The sequence below is a fragment of the Carica papaya genome, chromosome 5 (assembly GCF_054855325.1).
Source record: "Carica papaya isolate Zhongbai chromosome 5, ASM5485532v1, whole genome shotgun sequence".
NCBI classification, from domain to species: domain Eukaryota; kingdom Viridiplantae; phylum Streptophyta; class Magnoliopsida; order Brassicales; family Caricaceae; genus Carica; species Carica papaya.
In genome coordinates, this window is record NC_142313.1 from 989,238 (window position 1) to 1,012,460 (window position 23,223).

At 35.0% G+C, this 23,223-nt stretch overlaps 4 protein-coding genes across 8 annotated transcripts; 3 read left to right on the forward strand and 1 right to left on the reverse strand.

Annotated features, from left to right (window-relative positions):
• The first annotated feature begins 777 nt into the window (after positions 1–777).
• On the forward strand, positions 778–12,924 carry LOC110821495 (AMSH-like ubiquitin thioesterase 3). 3 transcript variants are annotated; one of them, XM_088220255.1, is made up of 13 exons: positions 7,185–7,499; positions 8,069–8,133; positions 8,224–8,299; positions 8,399–8,593; positions 8,771–8,868; positions 9,532–9,637; positions 9,749–9,798; positions 9,993–10,323; positions 10,448–10,537; positions 10,622–10,684; positions 11,465–11,539; positions 12,267–12,329; positions 12,541–12,924. In XM_088220255.1, the coding sequence occupies exons 1-13, from the start codon at positions 7,401–7,403 to the stop codon at positions 12,766–12,768; spliced, it is 1,539 nt and encodes a 512-aa protein (XP_088076381.1). In that variant the 5' UTR covers positions 7,185–7,400; the 3' UTR covers positions 12,769–12,924. The 3 variants fall into 3 exon arrangements, with proteins under 3 accessions (XP_088076382.1, XP_088076381.1, XP_088076380.1); XM_088220254.1 differs by having other exon boundaries at positions 7,188–7,499; positions 9,529–9,637; XM_088220256.1 differs by lacking the exons at positions 7,185–7,499; positions 8,224–8,299 and adding an exon at positions 778–3,137 and having other exon boundaries at positions 8,090–8,133; positions 8,401–8,593; positions 9,529–9,637.
• On the forward strand, positions 3,195–6,012 carry LOC110821417 (Glycine-rich protein family). Its single transcript, XM_088220257.1, has 4 exons — positions 3,195–4,885; positions 4,996–5,096; positions 5,261–5,486; positions 5,645–6,012. Exons 1-4 carry the CDS (start codon positions 4,807–4,809, stop codon positions 5,755–5,757), a joined length of 519 nt encoding a protein of 172 aa, XP_088076383.1. The 5' UTR covers positions 3,195–4,806; the 3' UTR covers positions 5,758–6,012.
• Positions 12,925–14,434: 1,510 nt separating the features above from the next.
• MYB111 (myb domain protein 111) lies at positions 14,435–16,302 on the forward strand. 2 transcript variants are annotated; one of them, XM_022051319.2, is made up of 3 exons: positions 14,435–14,647; positions 14,789–14,918; positions 15,511–16,302. In XM_022051319.2, the coding sequence occupies exons 1-3, from the start codon at positions 14,515–14,517 to the stop codon at positions 16,214–16,216; spliced, it is 969 nt and encodes a 322-aa protein (XP_021907011.2). In that variant the 5' UTR covers positions 14,435–14,514; the 3' UTR covers positions 16,217–16,302. The 2 variants fall into 2 exon arrangements, with proteins under 2 accessions (XP_021907011.2, XP_021907012.2); XM_022051320.2 differs by having other exon boundaries at positions 14,477–14,647; positions 14,817–14,918.
• Positions 16,303–17,015: 713 nt separating this feature from the next.
• LOC110821284 (uncharacterized) lies at positions 17,016–22,088 on the reverse strand. 2 transcript variants are annotated; one of them, XM_088220081.1, is made up of 6 exons: positions 21,844–22,088; positions 20,775–20,963; positions 20,514–20,572; positions 18,595–20,424; positions 17,918–18,071; positions 17,016–17,827 (listed from the first exon to the last, which is right to left on the reverse strand). In XM_088220081.1, the coding sequence occupies exons 2-6, from the start codon at positions 20,893–20,895 to the stop codon at positions 17,160–17,162; spliced, it is 2,832 nt and encodes a 943-aa protein (XP_088076207.1). In that variant the 5' UTR covers positions 20,896–20,963; positions 21,844–22,088; the 3' UTR covers positions 17,016–17,159. The 2 variants fall into 2 exon arrangements, with proteins under 2 accessions (XP_088076207.1, XP_088076206.1); XM_088220080.1 differs by having other exon boundaries at positions 20,775–20,977; positions 21,844–22,087.
• Positions 22,089–23,223: the final 1,135 nt, after the last annotated feature.

Consider the following 23,223-nt stretch of genomic DNA (forward strand, 5'->3'; position numbering starts at 1 on the left):
ATTTTAATTGATTTAATTATAATTAATTAAAATTTTAATTTAAACTTTTACTCATAAAAAATTATTCTTAAATAAAATTAATATATAGTACAGACCATTTGATCATGTGCATTAATAATCCAAAAGTATGTTTATATTTTGATAATTTAAGAACTTAATGGTTTCGTTAGCAACCATTTCAAAAATCAATATTTCTTGTTTTACTTCCCATACAGACACACACTCTCCGCCACAAGTGACTTAAGGAAATGAATTATTTAACTATCACTTGAAGGTAGATCCACCTGAATTGTATTTATTTATCGAAGATGTTTGATTTTATTTAAATTTTTTTATCTTTTTATCTATTTCTTATACGACTATATATAAAATAAAATTATTTATATTTAATATATTTATATTGACTCAAAAACTATCGAATTTAGTAAATTTTTTAATTTGTTTAAATATTTTTACGTTCAAGTTAAGTGAATTAAAATCATTCCAAATAAAAAGCAACTGAATTTGTGTGATTTTCTGTAATTGTTAAATATCGATTAATTATAATGAAATTTGCACACACATATATATATATATATTTAGTAAAAATCTATGTATATAAGGTTTAAATTTATTGCATATAATTACAATTTAGTAATAATTTACGTATAGAGTGTATAATCAACTTAATTTACTTGGACATAAAAAATTTTACTATATGAAATTTTAGGAATAGAGAATTGAGCTTGCACGACGTCGTTTCGTCAACTTTAGCTTTTTTAATCGACTTTAACCTTGTCGATTTTTACTCTCTAGTTTATTTCCCTAATTCCCCTTATGGCCCCAACCGCAGGGAGTCCAAACTCACGGAAGCCAGAACGGAAATGGCGAACCGGCTCCAGTCGCCAACCAGCAAATATATCTTCTCGTGCTCGAATGACGACCAGATAGCATGCGCCGCGGCGCGCGCCGTCGCTATCGTTCTTTATTTTGTTTCTTCTTCAGTTTGCTTTCGCCTGGAAAGAACTAAACATTCGTCTCCCTCTCTCAATCCATTGAGCCAAAAAATAGCCTTTGGATGTGGAAGTTGAACTTCATCACTGCTTCTGGAGGGTGACATGAGAGGATTTTCTTCTTTAGCTTCTAGAGCAACACCTGCACTAAAAAATCTCTCTCAAGAATTATTCAATCGCGGAAAATTTAACGCAGAAAACCCGAGAAATCTCAAAGCTTCGACATTTCTCAATCGCAATCGAACAAGCAGCGTTGAAGCGCATTCAATAGGTAATTTCCATAAGCTCGATTTTGTTTCACTATCGAAGATTCCCACTTCTGCCAAGAAACATGTAAAGCTCATTGATCACAGTTACTTTTCTCGAATTTTATCACGGAAGGACTGGTTTTTGCTGCTAAACCACGAGTTTAAAGCTGGGAGGATAGGTTTGGATCCTCGGTTTGTAGTGAGTGTTCTACAAAATCAAGAAAACGCATTACACTCATTGAAATTTTTTATCTGGGTTGCCAATATCAACGCTTCGATTGCCCAGAACCAGTCTGTTCGGGGCGTCTTAGCTAATGCACTTTATCGGAAGGGTCCTATTTTACTATCTGTTGAAGTGCTTCGAGATGTCAGGAACTCGGGCTGCGTAGTTACGGAGGATCTGCTCTGCGTTTTGATTGCTAGCTGGGGCAGGTTGGGATTGGCTAAGTACTGTAATGATTTTTTTGGGCAGATTTCTTTTTTGGGTATTAGTCCTAGTACAAGATTGTATAATGCCATTATTGATGCATTGGTGAAGTCCAATTCCCTTGATTTGGCTTATTTGAAGTTCCAAGATATGTCAAGGGATAATTGCAAAGCAGATAGGTTCACTTACAATATACTTATTCATGGAGTATGTAGAATTGGTGTGGTTGATGAGGCACTTAGGTTAGCGAAACAGATGGAGGGGTTGGGATATAGGCCTAATGTTTTCACGTATACAATGTTAATCGATGGGTTTTTCAATGCGAGGAGGGTCGATGAAGCATTTAAGGTAGTAGAGACAATGGAGGTGAGGAATGTCAGTCCAAATGAAGCTACTGTTAGATCATTGGTTCATGGAGTGTTTCGTTGTCTTGCTCCACATGAGGCATTGGAGCTTTTTATAAGATTCATGGAAACGAAACCCATCTTCTGGAGATTGGCTTGCGATTCGCTATTGTATTGCCTTTCAAATAAGACCATGGCAAAGGAGGCAGCTTTCTTCTTAAGGACAATAAAAGAGAGAGGTCATTTTCCCGACAGTTCAACATTTAACATCACAATGACTTGCCTGATAAAGGGATTGGACCTCGACGAGACATGTAAAATATTGGATACTTTCATTGAGCGAGGTGTGAAGCCAAGTTTGGATATATATCTTTTACTGATCCAAGCTCTTTACAGAGATGGAAAAAGTGTGGAGGGGGATAAGTATTTGAACCAGATGGTTATAGGTGGAACTATATCAACCGACTACACTTATAACATGGTAATAGATTGCTTTTGCAAAGTGAACATGATGGACAGGGCGAGAAAGACTTTTAGGGAGATGCAGAATAGAGGTGTTGTTCCCAATCTTGTTACTTTCAATACCCTAATTAATGGCTATTGCAAGGAAGGAGAGTTATGTGAGGCACTTAAAATGTTGGAGTTGCTTCTTGAGTGTGGGTACAAACCCGATCTATTCACTTTTGGTTCACTTATTGACTGCCTTTGCCAGGTATACTGCATTGAAGATGCTTTAGATTGTCTCACTGAAATGGTCGAGTGGGGTGTCACTCCAAATGCTGTCATATATAACATATTAATACGCTCTCTTTGTGTAGTTGGGGATGTTGGCAGATCACTGAAACTTTTAAGAAGGATGAAGGTGAACGGAGTGAGCCCCGATGTTTTCTCCTTCAATGCCTTAATACAAAGTTTTTGTAGAATGAAAAAGGTCGAGAAAGCAGAGATGCTTTTTGTCTCCATGTTGACACTGGGATTGAATCCTGACAATTATACATATTGTGCTCTTATCAAGGCCTTGTGTGAGTCTGGAAGAATTGATGAAGCCAAGAAGTTGTTTTCATCAATGGAGCTGAATGACTGTATTCCTGATTCATATACATGCAACCTGATTGCGAGATATCTTGTCCAGGAGGGCCGATCAAAAGAGGCTGAGAGTATTCTAGAAAAATTTAAGCAAAAGTAGCCCCAGAGGGTTTGTTTGCATACTTTAAGGACCACGAACTGCTGCTCTTTGAAGCTGAAGCAGCTTTAAGGGTCTGTTGTGTACTGGTGGAATCAAGTCATATGGATGTACAATGAGACATTCCTTCGTGCTCTTTTCTGAGTTTGTCATATCTCCTAACTGGAGATAAATGAATTTACTCCCGGAACAATATGTTAAGATTCTCTGACAAGGCCAAGCCTTAGGGTCACTGAGGGAGAGCAATTTGAGTTTGACTTGGCATTACTTACCACATAACTTCTCGGTTGAATCTCACAAGCTTTCTTGTGGGACTTCTATGTGGGGGAAAATTTTGTTTTTCGACCTAAATGGTCTTGGAGCTTTATGGGAGGTAGTGGACATGAAGAGGTAAACCTTGAAGATTTTGGAAAATCCTTGAGAAGGCACCCTAACCATTGTGCTTCATCTGGCTTTTTCTTCAAGACGATTTTGTGGTAGGATTGATTAGTTTGGCTATTTCCTGTGCAGAAGTTGATCTTTGGAATTTCAAGAGGAAATGAATTAATTTGTTTATACCTTCAAAACTCACTTAACGATAGTGGCTATAATTATTCCTATTTGCACTGGCGCAACCGCTTTATCTTGGGGATTGGCTCATGATTCACCCACAAACACTGCACAACAAACGAAATAAATTTTACTTCTACCGTATTTCTGTACAAGGGTGAGCACACAGCTCTCCTGGCCGGTTACTCCTGTATGTCATTTGCTTCCTCGTCCTTGACAAAACCTTTCTTTTTATGCAAATAGGATTAAAATTTACACTTACTAGTCTTATTTAATCCTCTGTTTCCACAGTTTGGTGATCTAATAAGAATATGCCTTGCTCTATAATTCATGTAGTTTAACTGTCAGTTCAGCATTGATGAAAATTTTTAAACTCTTCATGATAGTTTCTTAACACGAAAAAACCTGTGGTTTGGGAAGCAAAACAAGTTTGTTTAAACATTAATTAGTATTATGTTTAAAAATTTGGAACTATGTATATTTTCTAAAGTAGGTCTCTTTTGTATTATTATTGTGTGCAAATGTATTTTTGTCATTGTTGAATTGAATTGTGTTATCGTATTATGTTAAAAAATTTTAGTCTTGATTTGTGGGCAATAAAACTTTGCTCCAACTTCACTTAATTATTATATTTCTGTTCTTGGGTTGTTAAGACTAGCTAAATACCAATTAATTTTGACTTGTAACCAAAATTAGTAAACCAATTAATGTTTTAGGTTTGAACTTTTTTTGCACACGAAATAAATTCCTTTAGCAAGTAAAAATAGTAGGTGACTTGCACTTCAACAAACTGCTTTCTCCTTTGTCCTCCCCCAAAATTGACATTACCAAGAAAAGGGCAAACAGACAACTTTATTCCCTTTTCTTGTTAATTTGCACAAGGGAAATTGCCTAACCACTAGACACTCAAAATCTTATATCCTCAGGGTTGATTACATAAAGGGTCAGTCACTGGATTGATATCACTAAATTTGAACAATGAATAAAACCATACTAATATATTGCTATATATAACTACTCTAAATCTTACCTTCTATTCCACCAAGTTAAAAACTTCTCAAAAATGGCAGTCTCAGTTACCGGTAAATTCTGGGTTTTGGCTATAGCTCTGCTTTGCATCTCTTTGTTCCAGTCCTATCAAGGTAACTTACAGAAAAACATGGAATAGTTTTGTAAATATGATGATGGTAATTTTTCTTTTATTTCTATTTAAGGGTCAAAAAATTATTTTCTTGTGGGTAATCTTGAACAGGAGAGGCAAATGAAGAAGAAGGATTCCCTCAAACAGGGACAACCATTGATGATCCAGCACAGATTGTTGCAAGAGCCTTGCTGTGTTTCAATGATAAATATGTAAGTGGGTTTTACTACTATAGGCTTTGGTTCCGTTAATAGTTCCTGTTTGAGTTACTGAGATCGTAATGATGTAACTTGTGATGCGTCTTGAATTGGAAAGGAATAAACCAAGTATGTTTAGCAATTGTCTGAAATTGAATTCCCCTCTGGTGGCGTCTCAGATTTACAGCAGTTGCAAAGAGTCCTACAGATTAACTGAAAGCGGAAATCTCAACGTGCCTCATGATTACACGGATCAATACTGCAATGGACCGTGTCTGACAGAAACACACCTTGTGCTTGATTGCATAGAGGGCATTTTATACCATTTCGTATTCTACAACAAGGCTACCATCAAGGATGTTAGAGACACAATCAAGGCAGGTTGCGGTTATGGCCCTGAAAGAGGTTAGCTCTTTTACGAGTTCACTGTCCTGGCGTATCTTGATTATCATCTGAGTTAATTGCCAGTAAAACAGCACTTATAATCTCCATATCACTTTTCTCAGCTAACCCGGATGTCATCATAGGTTATGCTGATCGAACCACTTTTGTCTCTGGTGTAGGTAATTTCGATGTGGCTGAGCACATCGAACTTGAGGAAAACAGTGCTCGAAAAATTGGAGGCTTGATGGTGGTTGGAGCTATGTTGGTTATAGGACTTGTTTTGATTCTTTGAGATGTATCCGATGACACTAAGTTATTTCGCTGAAAGAGTTTCCGTCCTCAGCGAGGAAGTTACTTCTTCGGAGAAAAAAGAAAGAACTTTATCAGTTAGGTACTGGGTAAACATCATATGAACACTGCTACAGTTCATGATCTGATCATACTTGAATTTTATTACAGAAATAGCATAATGTAAAATTCTCAAAAGGGACCAAGAATGAAAATCTCCAATGTTATATATACATTTCTTTCCTACCTTCATCCCTTAGTTTTCTTCTTGTTTTATAATTTTGTCCTCTTACTACATCTTTGCAAGAAAAATTCTGGGTTGCATTTTGATTTTTCCTTAATTCACAAAATTTAATCCAAATTCTCAAATTAATTATAATTAAGTAATCATTAATACTTATTAGCAATAAGTAAATTAAGCTACATGTTAGTCTTTTGTCAACAAGAAGGGACTAGATGGCTTCTAACAACATAAAATATCTTTTACAAGTAAAACTATCACTACTATTTTTTTTTTAATAAAAAAAATAATTAACCTATATGATTAGTCATATTTGTAAATATAATATTACTTTTTAGTACAAAAAAAATTTGTATTTTATTAATTAAATTTCACACAAAATTAATTATCAAAATATATAATAGCGAATGCATGAGTACGGATAGTAAAAATATGAGTTTTATTAAAATTGAATCCGATCAATTTTTATAAAGAGTAAATTCAACTTACTAAAATATTTTTAGATAATATTTTTTATGTTTAATTTATTTTAGAATTAACTAAAAAAATTCTAGTAAAAATTGTTTGATTAATACAATGAAATTAAAACAAATATTATTAAATATAACAATAAATATTAGTTTTCAAAAAAACAAGTACCAATTTGTGAATTATGTTTAATTTTCAATTAATTGGTAGAAATTTTTGCGGATTTCTACAAATTTTTTGAACGTAAATAATTCAATTTTAACTTGAGTAAAAAAAAAAATTAACTTTAATATGTAAAATAAAACTATGATCGTTAAAGCAGAATAAATACCTTTAAATATAATATCCAATTCAACGTAACTAAATTCATAAATATTTTATATTTATTTTAATACAACGTAGTATATATTTATTTTTATGTTAGATAATAATCGAATTTTAATTTTTTATTTTCGTGAAAGCTGAAAAATATCATATAACCCGGAATTTAATTATTATAAATTGTTTAAATTTATAATTTATTTAAATATGTAAATTATGATTGTATTTATTTTTAAAAATAATCAAGAATTAAAGGTATTGGAGAAATTTAAAAATATATATAATTACAAAATTCTCCCAATATTCAGAGAAATATCTAAATTCCTAGGTTGACGGAAACCGGTTTCATTTTAATTCAGTGGTCGTGACCGTATCTAACAAAACTTCTCCTGCGCTCCTCACCATGTCGACATAAAACGGAGCTTCCGTTGCTTTTCCTCAAAACGACAGAGTTTTGGCCTTCGTCGTCCGTTCTGTTGTTGTTCCGCGGGGTATAGTCTGCACGGTGACAGAGAGTTTTTGCTCTCCTCCCACGTTTAGTTGTTGATTTCCTGGATACGTGCGATCGTAGAGAAGCGTAGGAGTAGGATAAAAGCCGGCAAGTTTCGTCGGAGAAGATGGGGATCGACGTGAAATCGATGGCTCGCAAAGTCGAGGTCGATAATCGGATTCCTCTCCGTAATTACTACCGAATCGCCGACAATCTCCTTAGACAGGTGCCTTTTTTATGTTTAATTTTCTACTTAATCGTGATCTTAATGCCTTTTTCTTTTTAATCGAAGTTTGTTAAGTTCAATGGTTCGTTTTTGGAGAAGAATTGTTATTTGGTGTTTAACTATTAACCTTTACCTCCATTGGAGTTGAATGTTGGTTTTTCTATACTAGCAAAAATACAATTCTGGCAACCACAAAGCAATTTTGGTACGGTGTCTGGTTGAAATTTTACTATAGAGTACTGGAGATTAGACCATTTTAATGCTTTCAAAATGAGTATAAAATGTGCGATTCTAAGAGGTTTTCACAGAACCGTCATTTTGAGTTCTCGCTCTTTAAGAACTTATTGCCAGTCTTCTATAAAAAAATTACAATATATCTGTTGGAGCTTGTGGGCTGAACCACGTTACTTTGTTGAATAAGTATTTACCACTGGATAAATAGGGTCTATGTTAAGCTATTCTTTGATTTCAGAACTGAATTCAGTATCGAAAGCTTTCTAAGTTGTTGGCGTGCCTTTTGTTGGATGGCTTTTGCTTTTATACTAAGTGGTTGTTACTGTCATTTTCAGGCTCGTATTTACCGGGACGAGAAGAATATTGTAGATTTGTATATAATACTTCTTAGATATTCAAGGTGAGAAGAGAATTATGCTGCAAGATGGTTTCTACGTTTGTGATTCCCTATTTATACTTCTTATGACTAATTATTTGTTATTTTTATCAGTTTGGTATCTGAAACCATACCGTACCATCGGGATTATCATGTTTTATTTCCAAAAGAAAGAGCGAGTTATATGAAGGTCAGGTTTAATAGTTCCAAGACTTCGAGATGTTAATGCTTGATATATGTGCTGCATTTGGTAGCATAATATATTTTATTTTTCATATTTTCACTGCAGAGATTGCGTGGCATAGTAGACGAACTTGAATATTTGAAACCAGAATTTCAACGTCGAGTTCATGAACTTAACAAAGCAGATATGGGATTGCAACCACCTCAACTTAATGGAACAGAAATGGTTTCACATCATTCAGAATTTATGGGATTGCCTTCTTCAAATAAAAGTTCTTACTCAACCTTGGATTTTCAGAGGGTAATAACCTAAATATAATCTAGTGCTTGAATACGGCAGCAATGCTTGGATTTTTTTTTTCTTTTAAGATTATGATATCTCAATTGTTGTGATAATTTTTTGTAGTCATTTCTCTGTCCATTAATATAAAGTTCATGAGATTTTATTTGGTTTATGTTCTGTTTTTTGTGGTTGCAGCCAGGCAGTCTGGCTCTTCAACCTTCATGGAAGTATAATAGTAATACTCAGGTTTCATCTTCAAATTCTTTGCAAATTGACAAGCAGTTCCAGAAACTGTGAGTATTTCTTTCCTTTTTAATATTGTCATGTAGGAACATATGGTCAATAAATTAGAAGATATTTTCAAGATGAATGTTCTTTGCAAGAAAAAAGACTACACGATGGCCTGTTTGGATGTTTTGCATTGCTTTGTCATGGGTTCCTTTTGATTTGAAGTGGCTTGTACTCCATTGTATGATATCATGCTTATTTTTCTTTGTCCTCTTGGCTAAGAGATATGGGCACATGTAGTGCATGCATGCTTGTGCGTTGCAGATGCATACTTCCTTGTCATTTATAATTCTTCCTTTTTTTTTCCCGTAGAACGACTGTCGTAATTACAGAAAGGATGGTCCAAATTGTTAGTATGATCTTGCTGGCCGTCCAGGAATTTTGCATTTATATTGTATCCCAGATAATTGAACATGCTGTACTTGGAGTTCCTTTGTACCCATGATTGACCCCTTATATGTAGTTGGTGTTTGCGGAAGTGGTTAAAAGAACTGCCAAACCAGCTTCATGCTTTTCATTTATTTATATTTCCTCTGTTTGGTCCTGGTGCTTTTGTGGATATTTTAGCTTGTGTATGTGAGATGAAATATTTGCTTATGAATTTAAATCACTTAGTTCACAGATTTTTCTTGTTATTGATGTATGATAATTGTTACTTCAAACAGCAGCTCTTTTGGTTTACCTCTTCCAAAGAAAGAAACCTTATCAAGACACTCACTTTTAGGTCCAACTGGTCTTCGAGGTCAGTGGCTTGGACCTAGTGCAGAGACAAAGGTAAATCCAGTCTCGAACTTCTGCTGCTTGTGGTGGTTTATTTTATTTTATTCATTTATTTTGAACTGAGGTTCTCAGATTTCATGACTGAGAAATCCGTCTTGAATATAGGTCCAATATCCTAGCAATACTGACTTGGTGGTACCCGCTGAAAATTTAGGGTAAGGACTCCTGGAAAACCTATTTGCTTTAGATAAATCATTTTTTGTACCTGTTTTTTAGTTGTAATTTTTCTTTTGGGTTATACCATACTAAAAATTCCAAATCAATGAACTTCCTTATGAACTTTGTAAAGTTTCAAGGCTTAAGTTGTGGCTGTTTTTAACTTCTTTCCTCTTTTTACTGATCGGAATAGCCTAAATCAATCTGGACAATATGATAGTGTGACTGTAAAAGATGATGATCCTGAAGAGGCTAAATCTATGATGGAATCGGTCCTCTCCCTAGATGATGGTAAATGGTCACATCATGTCGAGGATTTGGGTTCTCCATTAGCTAATGAAGCAAGGGAAGATCCCTTCCGTTTTGCTGGTGTGAAGCAACCTTCTCCTCCTCCTGTTCTTGCTCAATTGCATCATGACTATGCGCCAATTTGTCCTTCAAAAGTGGCTGACCCTAGGCCTGGACCAGCGAAGCCTCCTTTGGATGGAACGCAGAGCACTGAGTCATATCAACATTTACATGTTGTAGGTTTCCTTTTCTGTTACATTTTTATGCATTTTAGAACATTTTGATGCATCTCTGAAGGAAAGAATAAGAAAAGACATGGTTTTTACATATTCTTTTCGTCTCTCTTGATAAATATTGCAGCCAGTATATATGATGGAAGATTTTTTGAGGTTAGCTCGGGAAAATACACGGAAAAATTTAGAAACATGTGGTGTTCTAGCTGGCTCATTGGTGAGTAATTTGTTACTTTAAAATAGATCATTCTAAATTAGTCTCAGACATGGTTTTTACTTATCTTGCTTCATTTTACTGTAGAAAAACAGGGTTTTCCATATCACTACACTTATCATTCCAAAGCAGGAGTCAACTTCAGATTCGGTATGAATAGCAATTACCCATATATAAAACTTTTCTGCTCTGTTTATTCTCACTTCTCTGAGTCTTACTTTTTTGTTATTTTTTTATTTTCTTGTCAGTTAAGATGGAAATAGACTAAACAAATGAGAAGGTATCCATTAGAAGTTTTCAATTCTCGAACACTTAGATTCTGTTTTCAACAAGTTTTTCACCATTTCAGAGAGTGTCAGTATTGGATTAACTAAGTGATGGAAATGGAAATTGCATGGAAGAACTTTTTTGCCATTTAATACAAATGTCATCTCACCCTTAATCTGATTGTTTGCAGTCTCCCAATTGATTAAATTGTAGAAAGAATAAAGATAAAACTCTCATTTTTTCAAATACAATTAGCTTATATTTTGTGAGTTATACATGTAAAATCAAATTAGCTTCCTCATATTAACATTATTTAATGTTAAAGTAAGTGTTTTTTTTTTCATTTTATGAAAAACAAATGTGTTTCTTAATCAATGTATGATATCCTTTAGATTCAACAATATTTTCTCCTCATATAAATACTATGGAATAAGGTTTAATCTTATTCATATGAATTCCGTAAATATTCCATTCCAAAATGGAATGGCATTAGAGGTTTCTTTTTTCGAATGTGTTTTCTAAGCAGAAGAACCGAGTCTCGCCAATATTTTCATCTTATATATTGATATTTCATGAGGCATATTTGTGTATCTTGTTGATGCTTTCTCTCATTTGTGCTTGTTTGCTGTTACTGCTGTTGCACTACACAACTTTGACTTGCAGTGTCAAACATTAAATGAAGAAGAAATATTTGAAGTTCAAGACAGATTGTCTCTTTTCCCCCTGGGGTGGATTCATGTAAGTCTATAGGTTCTCTTATGAGTGAGTTTCATTTTATTTACTTTGGCTAGACAATACATGCTGTGATACTACCGTCCTATTATGAGGCATATAAAAACTTTTTGCCAACAAATTTCCCAGAAGTTTCAGTCGCTTTCTTCTGAGAACTGATTTATGTTTTTCTCATGGGTCTAGATGGGTGCTCTATGTTTCCCATTGTTTGAGGGTCATGTGAGACTGGTTTCAGTCATTCCAGTATTTATACTGGATATTGGTTACAGGTTCCGGGCATTGATGATGGCATAATGGCAATTTCTGAGGGTTACCTAGGATCTTAAGTTGAATGTGCAATTCCTTATTGTGCTTCAATTGGGTAATGAATTGCACATGCTGAGCTTCCTTGTGTCTAGTGATCTCGGTAAAATTAGAAAAGGTCTATATGGATGACATATGATATTTAGCTAAATGAAACAATACAATCATGCCATCGGCAGAATGTCACTCATTTTTTGTTAATATGTTTGCTTGCTTGATGCCCTTGACTTTGACTAGCCAATCAACTTGCTTCTGTAGTAAAATCTTACTGGCTTCTAGCCATAGCAATTATTCAGGCCTATCTTAAAAGAGATTGAATGAGGGTCAGGGCAGAGCGAAAGATATTTGAAATACATATCTTTGTGTAAACGGATAATTTGTGCTGTTCTTCTTGTATATTTTTGTCTGATTCTTAATTTTTATTTTTCAGACGCACCCAACGCAAACTTGTTTCATGTCTTCAGTTGATTTGCATACCCACTACTCATATCAGGTAACAAAATCTGATGCTAATAATATTTTAGCTTCTGCTTCTCTCTCTTTAAAATTGATGGCCCTTATACTTAAAGTCACTTCCTCTTTATTTGTTTACTGCTATTTTAGATACTAGAGTTAGAAGATTAAGGTGGAAAAGATAGTGGACTTAGTTTTACCATATAATTTTATTATAACACTGAATTGCTTTCTCAACTTTGCCTTTTCAGATTATGTTACCAGAAGCAATTGCAATCGTAATGGCTCCAACGGATGCATCCAGCCCTCACGGCATATTTCATCTGTCAGACCCAGCTGGTGTGTCCGTGATCCGAAATTGCCAGCAGCGGGGATTTCATCCTCACGAGGAGGCTTTGGACGGGAGCCGAATATATGAGCATTGTTCCCATGTCTATATGAACCCTAAACTGAAATTCGATGTTGTTGATCTTCGGTGAGTGGCTGTTTCATCTATAATTTATTCTTGGTGTTAACAGAGAATTTCTTTTTCTTTTGAACATGGGGAATCATGGGTTAACAATAGATATCATGGTGTTGTAAATTTAACTCAACATTGCATTATATATATATATATATATATCTCTATACACACACACACACATATATTACTTCAAAAAACTTCTTAATTGTATCCTTAAATGTTTTTTTTGATTTGATACACAGAGGAGACTTGTTATTTATTATTATTACAATGATGAGAAAAGACATGTATGATGCATACATTATATGATTGAATGAAGAGGCTTCTAACTACTGGCTTTTATGAATTTTAATTATTTTTAATAATTACCTTTTAAATATTTTGGATAAATAATTATTTAAATTGCGAATTTTGCTAATTATACGACGTCGTTTGGGCATATATGTAAAGAGGACGTCATTAAAGCCGTTAGCTATGGTCGGTTAGGAGATTAAAGCTTGCACGTGATGATGTACTGGGAGGGGGGGGCCAGACAAAATTTATGAACTCTCCAAAATTTTAGGGAGCCCAAAGCTGTGTCGTTTTGGACATTACATATCGATGTAGTGGATCCCACCAAACGTCAACCATTGATAACTCAAACACAACATCGTACGGCTGTATTTATCTCCAAAGAGAAATCATTAGGTGTTGCTCAAGTACATCGTAGTTCACAAATTCCATAAATCTTAATTTATTTTTAATGAATTTATTTATGTTTTCGAAACATATGATAATTATTTATTCGACAAAGTTTAAGCATTACCCGAGTTACATATACCAATTATAACACAATATAAACCTTTCGTGAAAACATACACAAAAAGTATATCTCGAACTTCCGATCCAACAATTATTTCGTTTTAGTAAACATCAAAGTTGCTTTCCCTAATTAAAAGAGAGAAACCATGTTCTGAGCTAAGGAATTAAATGACATTCCACTAAATTTCAGTTTCTTTGTACTTTAATTTCTTCTTGACAAAATTGACTTTGTTATTTGGAAAATGAAAAAGGTTTTTGTTTTTCTTTTATCAAATTGGAGATTCGTTATGTTTATTCGGCTAAAAAAAATAATTTCCGAAATAGAATTTTCGACTGATCTTTACAGTAAGTTACGATAATGAAACATTAATCGACAGTTATGTTTTTAATAGATAGAGTTAGTAATATAAAATTTTTCAAAGGTAAAAGTATATAGTTTCTTCAATTCTATAAAATTACTTCAACTTCAACTTCAACCAAGTTAAAATCAACTCTTTGTTATACTAATGACATACATATATATATATATATCTAATATTAGTTTGAATTCTCATAAGTATATAGAAAAAATATCTTCACGTACATATATATCTTCTGTTGCTTTCTCTTACACATCACGTCCTCTCCTACTTGTTCAAGAACCTAATCTTTTAAATAAAAAATGATGCCAGTTATATAAAGTTCATGGAGACAATAAGAGAAATTACATTAAAATTACATCAAAAGCACTTAAGTGGTATGGTGGGCATTAATGCAATTTGCACAATTTGCTTTTTCAGTATGGAAATGTCACATGTGAGACCCACAGCAGAGTGTACGTATATATATATATATATATGTGTGTGTGTAGTGGGTGTAAGATAAATGTATATATGTATTGATATATGGTGTCCAAAGATTCAATCTCTCTCAATCAAAAGTTACCTTCTTTAATTTCCTCTCTCTAGTCACTGTGTAAGAGATGGGAAGATCACCATGTTGTGAGAAAGCAGGGTTGAACAGAGGGAGATGGACTGCTGAAGAAGATGAAATTTTGATCAAATACATTCAAGCTCATGGACATGGATCATGGAGGTCTTTACCCAAGAATGCAGGTAATTTAATACAATCACACACACACACATATATATATATATAACATAGTTATACATATATGTAAGATTTTAAAAAAAAGTATTGACTTTTCTGAGATATAAAAAGAAATAACCAAAAATTTTGTTTGGGTTTTGAATAAGGTTTGCTAAGATGTGGCAAGAGTTGCAGGCTTAGATGGATGAACTACCTAAGAACTGATCTCAAGAGAGGGAATATCACTGCTGAAGAAGACCAACTCATTGTTAAGTTGCGTAGCACTTTGGGAAACAAGTCAGTCTGCCTACACATATACATACACATACACATACACAAATACGCACGCATATGTCATGAATTTTCAGAACTTTCCATTTGGGTTATACAGTGTTTTGGTAATCTTTTTTACCAGCACTTCTAATTTTTACCATTTATAGCTGGAGGCAAGCACCTTGCTTGTATACATTCATATATATATATATATATATATATATATATATAGATAGACACACAAAAACACTTGCACAACGAGTTTCATAAAGTTGGTTTTGTTCATATCTGGAATTAGATGTAAAATCTATATGCCTAATTTAACGTCACAAGGTGTTCAAATCATCTGAAACTCTTATCAACTTGACTATACATAAGGTTTAAGGTAGCTTTCTTCGACTTAAAGTTAGGTCATCATTTCGACACTTCGATTATGAAAGGTGTTTCTCTTTAAATATCAGCATCTAATTGTCGAAAAAGTAATGTTTAAAGTTAATTTATGAGCTTATTCATGTCATAACATTCTCTTTTCGTGTTTAATATATAATTAATTGAATCTCTAACTGTATTATTTGATTCTGTACTAATTTTAATCGCTATATATATATATATATAGGTGGTCGTTGATAGCTGCACATTTACCAGGAAGAACCGATAACGAGATAAAGAACTACTGGAATTCTCATTTGCGCAGAAAAATTTACAATTTTACCAGGTATAAAGATTATGATTTGTCAGTCAACGAAGTCGACACTATCAAAAATAATATCCCAACAACGACAACCACAAAAAAGCGTAGATCATGCAGGCGAACCAGTCGATCAGCCATGAAAAATCACAAGCTCGTGTTAATGTCATTAAGTCACGAGGTACCTGGACAAGCTGCAAATGTACTAGAGATGATGGAGGCGAGTATTACCCCACAAAATAGTATGGAATCAGGAGAAGATGAAGCTTTGGAACCCTATCAATGGCTTGATAACGAACTAGAGCGTCTGAAATTTACTTGCATTCATCTGCAAAATGAAGAAACTAGGGTTAACAAGGCAACTGGAGAACACGAGGAAAAGATGGCTTCTGTGGAAAATCATGGTGATGATGAAATGAATGGTCATCACGATGATCAGTTGCAGAGATCATCACAAGGGTGTAACAGAACTGTTTCGATGATATCTGATGATGATTATCATCATCATGATGCAGATCAAGAATGGTGGTATGCTTGTTTTTCACCACTGGTTTCAGAGATTAATAATTACGATCAGGAATGGGGTTTTGAATCCCACGGTGAAAATCAATATGAACATTTGTGGGATGCATAAATATTATTGAACTATATGTATATTTTTAATTTTTTTTTATTTTCTAATTTATCAAGAAAATAATCAATACAAAAAGATTTTTCAAATTTGTTTTATATTAAAAAATTGTAATAAAATTACTCTTAACAGTAATATATATATATATATATACATATATATATATATATACTCAGTGGTCATAATTTTATTGCCCCTGAAGATATTAATTTAAGTCCTTGAGGAATGCCGGTTGAATACAAAGAAGAAAGAGACTTCAACGGTTCAGCCTGCATGCACAGATGGCCATGCAATTAATTTTAGCACGCGAGAACCTCTGAATTTGACTATGAACTGATTCGCTGATCGCTGACTATTTGCACCCAACAGTTCACAGAAGGCCATATATATATATATATATACACACACATACACAAACACATACATGCTGTCATATGATAGTAGATGTATTATTACTAATGGAATGTGTCCACCAAGTTCTATTTAGGTAGCCCATCAAGGCCCATACTCAGTCCAAGCTTGCATGCTATGTTATGTCAGTATCCCGAATCAGCACGAGTTGCTCGTCAAACCAGATCAAACCAGACCCAGAAGGATTTCCAGCCAACTGCTCGAATCCCTCTCGCTCATTATGCACTTGCAAAGATAACCTATTTATGTTCACTAGGTTGAAGATATCAAACTTATTGTTTTTTTATCTTACTAGCCAGATTTCAGCAATTTGTAGTGATTTAATTTTAATTATAGAAGTGAAAATTGACAAATGAAAGTGAACCAGAAGGGGAGATAAAAGATATGGAGATTGTATAAAAGATTTATTTCATATAAGAATTCGGAGTACTTCGAAAATACAATATCCCTCTCCAGGGAGAAAAGCATTTCTTGAAGACACAATTGGAAACATACACTTTGAAATGAAGAACATAAAATAATCATGTCCACTTCATCAAACTCTCATGATATCACTAATCATTTCATCAACCAAAGAATCAAATATCTGTCCTTCAATCTCCACTCCGATCACAAATTCATCGACTTCGAAATCCACCCATCTTCCGTACTGAGAGCTCATGTCCTTGTCAACAAGCTCATCGACCATACAATCAGCCATCCCTCTCCACCCAGAAATCTCCTTGCACACTTCTTCAGCTAACCATTCTTTTTTTCTCACCATTGACATCCCTTTTGCCCATGTTCTACAACCTCCACCGGTATAACGCCGGCATCTTACATCCAAGCATTCACTCACACAATCAAATAGTACCTTTCTTGTCAGCCTAGACCTGATACCATCACTTCCGGGTCCTGCTTTTCTGCTTTCTAACTGATCAAAGAGATGAGGATTTATGATCTCTCGTGCACGTCCTAATGCAAAGTCCTTGAACATCAACTCCACATTACAAAGAACCAACTTCACGTATTGCAGTTCCCATTCGGTTGATTTAGGTCTTTTTGCCGAAACAGTCATGCTCCAGTGGTTTCTAGCTAGGCTTCCAGTTGATGTGGAAGACGCTGAATCTGATAACTCTCTTTCAACTTCTACGGAGTAGGATTTCTTAGCAGGAACTGAACCAAGAATCTCCAGAGCTTGGACAGATGAACAATGCTTGCTTTCTGAAAGCATATTGTAGAAATTCAGAAACAAAGAAGTTTTGAGTATAGCATAGAGATAAAACCAGAACATAAAGAAAGCCCTACTCTTACCTCCGGTAGTGATACTATCTGTGCTATCTGAAGAGTTGCAACTTTCAGTTGAAAAACAAGTTTCGAGTATAGAAACTGGACTAGGTTGTCGATGGTCCAGCAACTGTCTGGCATCAAGACGATTGCTGCTACACTCATCCATCTCATCAACTCCCTGAATATGTCATATATTAGCATCAAACAGTGTCAGATGAAAGGTATGTCAAAATTAACTTGGGATACTAGAGAGGAAAAAGCGAACTTCGGTGTTTAGGAGGCCTTGAATAACTCATAAATTTAGAAGCAGATTTGTCATCCATCTAAAGACCTTTCAAACAACACTGGCAAGAGGGAAGGAGTGTAAGAGATAGACTCACAATCCCAAATCAAAATCATACATGAACAGCACTCATGAAGAACCCACAAATTAGTAAGAACTTGACAATTTAATGCACTTCTGAAAACCCAGATGAACCAGAAATGCATTCTTCTGAACAATCTAGACTGCCAAAAAAAACTGCTGCAGACACTTTAGCAGGCTGATCTTTATGAAGAATGCTACTTAAAAAAATCAATGATAGTTTTTAGTGAAAAATATTAAGTGAACATGACCTAAAAAAACAAATTAAGCAGCGTGACTCCATAGGCACTGACCACAAGGGGAAAGAGAAATGAGACAGTTCTAGGATAACATGTACCTGAAACTTATGTTTAAATCTGTACTCTGGAGTTTCACTGGAGGAAAATTTCGTGTCACAAGGATTGCCTGATTTTTCAGCAAGAGGAGCATGCCAGTCTCTCTTATCATGCCTGGAAGTGGAACCAGTTAACAGATTTGGTATAACTGAACTCGTTTCAGTTTTGACTGGACCATTTTGTGCAGCCTCAACTCTGCAACTTAACTCTTTTAACTTTTGCTCTAACAACACACTCAAGGCATCTCCCCCAATAATGTTGTAACCCAGTGAAGATAACTTCCTACTGTTTGCATCAAGCAACATTCTCTTTCCCCTATTGTCCATATAAAAATTGTCATTTGTTCCTTCAACCTGACCAGATGTTTCAGGAGAAGGCATTGATCGTGTCAATGGAGCAGTGAATGTGAACGAAACAATGTCTGTACCAGCCTTTTTGCTATCATCTGCCCAACTGAAGTGCTTCTCAAAAACTCGGTTAGATTGAGCTGCTTTTTTACTGTTATCAGCAAACACATTGTCAACAACCTGACTTCTCTCATAATTGAATTCCCCATTAATCAATCGTTTCTTCCTAGGAACATTCTTTGTACCAGAACTGGAAGCACCCTTTTCACTATTAGATACATCTAAGCTGGACTTCCTCGATCCTGTCTTTGAGCTCCCAACTGTTTTGTTGGAGGGTTTCTGCCAAGACGAAGAAGGATTTCCAGACAGCACTTTTCTGTTTTGTGTGTTGGAAGCTGAGGACTTGGATGGTAGCTTGTCTTTAGCAATCACACAATTTTGTTTCTGATTATTCTGCCTGAGGACACCAGAAGAACTATGTGTAGAAGAGTTCTTACTCATATTCTTTTGTGTATTTGGAAGGCTCTTAAAGGGATGGCTTGACCTGGCCTCAGCCTGTTCTTTCGAGGCTGTTAAATTTTGGCTGCTGCTTGAATTCAGACCTTCTCTTCTCTGCACATTGACTTTTGCTTGGATTGCAAGTGATATCGACTTACCTCTATTCTTTGTACTAGAAGAACCATCTTCTGTGTCAGAAGCCCTGAAAGAAGATGTGTCTTCTGATCCATTCCAGCTCTTGTTTAAGGACTGTCCCTTCAGCTGCTTGGCAGCACTTGATTCAACTATCCTTCGAGAAGCTTCAGCAGGCCTGGATGTTTTATGAGCAACTTCAACTTTTTCTTTCATATCCCTAACCTTCAGTGGAACTGAAGAAGATCCAACCAGAGGCATTTGCTGCACAGCCTCCAATTTTTCTTTCAGGTCTCGGAGTTTAAGTGGTACTGAAGATGATCCAACTAGGGGCATTTTGGGCTTAGGATTAGCTTGGGGTCCTGGCTCAATAATTTTAGCTGCCACTTCCATTATGTGAGCAGCATTCTTAGATGGAATAAAGCCAGGACTCTTGATAGGAGATAAAAGTTTATGGTGGGTAATTGGAATAGATTTAGCTGATTTAGGAGGCAATATTTCAGTTTGAAACTTCTCAATGGGTCTGCTTACCGTCCTCTGAGGCTTTGACTCTAAGACATTTCTGACAGGACCCTCAATTTTCTTGAGCATGTTTCCCGAAAACAAAAAATCACGGTCTTGATAATCAACGTTTTTCCTATGATAATTAACATCTTGAAGAGATCGAGTGTCAAAAAAGGGGGTCGAGTAGGGCTCAGAATATGTTGATGTAGGCAAGGAATCTAATCCCATAAGCCTTGCCACAACACTTGGGGCCCTAGCTCCACATCCATCATCATCGGTGACAGAAGAAGCACAACTATAATCACTACTTCCCTTGATGGTTGACCCAACTCCAGTTTCATCCTCATCTACCTGCACAATTAGAATACTACGTGACAACCTCCAAACAAACAAAAGAATCAAAGACAAAATGAAGTAGCATCATATGATCATAATCCTACCAGATTTAACCGTGTCATTGGCAAGTTCCCATCACTTTCCTTGCTTTGCTTAGAACGCTCTACAGAAATGAACAAAGAAAAGCAGTAACCAATTATTAGAGGTAAGTACTGTATATAAATAATTGGAGGAACTAACTATAAAAGGAATGATTAGAGATGTAATCATGCCTTATAACCAAATGGGATTAACATGCACTAGCCATAGAGAAATACCACCCAAATTCAAGTCATGAATTCTAAACTTAGAGAACATGAATATACCTGGCAAATCCGACTTGCTAGAGAACAACTTCTTCCTAGACTTGGCAGTCCAGTCAAACAGCTGAAAGAATCCTCCTGCATAGCCTCCTCCACTTTTTGAGCTATCCTTGTCAAACCCCATTATCTTAAAATCCCAAGACTACCTATTCATATGTGATGTAACCAATGAGTAGATCCAACTCTTTCCACCTACCAAAACCCATCTGCACGTCAATTAAAGCAATAATTTGTTACTAACAACTTCATTTATTTAAAAAAAAAAAAAACCTTCATTCATCAATTATTCTTACATTTCCATCATAGCAATAAAGAACCATACCATGACACCTCATCAAACAAATCTCTTCAAAAGAAATTTAAGACTATAAAGTAATCTCATCAAACAAAAGCACCATAAAGTACTAGATAAGATCATAAACCAAAAAAGTACAATGGGACGAGTTCGATTTTTTCAAATAATTTGTAGATCTCCTGTGAGGAAAAGTAAGTATGAGGCAGCAGAATTTAAGACCAACTCCATAATAGGTTTTACTGTCAATGACTTACTTGTATGAATAGGAGATTTCCAAGGGCAAACTAAGGCCAAGGATCAAATGGATTTCAACAACAGAAGTTTCTCATTACAAGAGCAATTGCATAAGCCACTAGTTGAATGATATCCAAGAACTCACTTAATTTAACTACATGCCCAATACGAGAGAAATTCCAAGTACTACTAAATAAATCAACCATAAATGCCATAAAATTCCAAAGCTTAATTAGGTTTAGAATTCAATATTTTTGAATCAACAACAAGATAGAAAATCCTAACATTCAAATTTTCAATCACATTCCCCATTTCCCCTTTTCCTTTTCCCAGCAGCCAAACAGAAAAAGCTCGAAACCCATACGGCAATTTGAACTAATACGTAACAACCAAACACCTGAAACTGAACCCAACCTAGAAAAGAAAAAAAAAAAACAACAACAACAGATCGAGAAAACAACCAACTTCACTTCCATAATCATCTCCAAATCTAACGCAGGAAAACCCAAAACTCTATTTGAAATCAGACGATAAGAAACTCACATGAAAACAGAGAAAAACACCCAACGCCTTGGATCCCCCTCCTCTCTTCTATTCCTGCCCTGTCCTATCACCGAAAGCTACTTCCTTTCATCGGTAGAGAGAGAGAAAAAAGCAATTAAGAGTCTCCAGTGTGTAGTAGTGTAGAGAGAGGAAGGACGGGTCTTGAGTAGTTCAGAGCAATAAATGGAATGAAGAGTAAACCCAGTGAAGTTTCGTTATAGTAGTAGTCGCCATAGGCAAGTTTTCAAAAAAGATGGTAACAGTGTTTTTTTTTTTTTTCAAATAATTATTTTCGGAAAAAAGACAAAAAAAAAAAACTGTTTTTAAATTTTTAATATTTAAATGGGTAAAAGCTTGTAACGTCTCTTTGAAGAGGGAGACATTTCAAATTCCAAACGGGGAGCTCCGTTGTGGTCCCGGGTTTTGATAAAGTCACAGCAGCGTTCACGTAGACAGTAGTTACTACCACTGACGTGGTTCATACGACGGTAAGTGAACAGACGGCTTTTATATGCCCGAACGCGACACGTGTCGGCCATAGAGAGGTGTAGTAGTACGAGGAGTTGGTACACCCAAGATTCAAACGGCAGGGGAAGAAATTATAGCATACTTCGATTTCACGGTAAGCCTGCCTTGTTTTAGGTGGAGATCCTATCAATGGTGGGGAGTCAAAAGAAGTGGAGAGATCATAACAATGGCTCTTATCTATGCCTCAAACAAGCTTTAGAAAAATGTTAGAAAGGCTTTAATGGCATATATTGAGAAAGATCAATGCTCCCGAGAGTCAGATAAAACGTCATTTATGTTATTCGGGATTGCATTTTATTCATCGAGTATGAAAAGATGTAATTAATTATCGTTTTATTGATATATTTTTTTTATTTTAACATACAGTAAAAATAACATTTATAGAAAAATATTAAAACTAATTTTTATGATAATTGCTTGAAAATTATGAAAGAAACACAATGAGAACTATTTTTGAAATCGAACAGGAGACCAAAACCTTAACCGTGAAGGAGATTCGATAAACTGCTCTTGAGATAGTAAGATAGGTTGAAAAATACTCGAGAAGGTTCGAATTATTATTTCCTAAATAGGGTAGCAAACATTAGATTTAGTACAAACTCAATACTACTAGTTCGACTAAAACCATTTGTAGCAAAACAACAGTAAAAAATTGATACAGGACTGATATAGGACTATTTTTTGCAAGGATCGATTCTATATTCGACTAATAATGATCGATTTTTTCGTGAGGTACGAAATGTATCGTCAAATATTTCAATACGATTTCATAAGATCTAGTTTCGTTCAAGTAACGAATTCTAGCCAATTGAAATGATCTTCTGATCAATTCAGAAATCATTTCGATTCTAT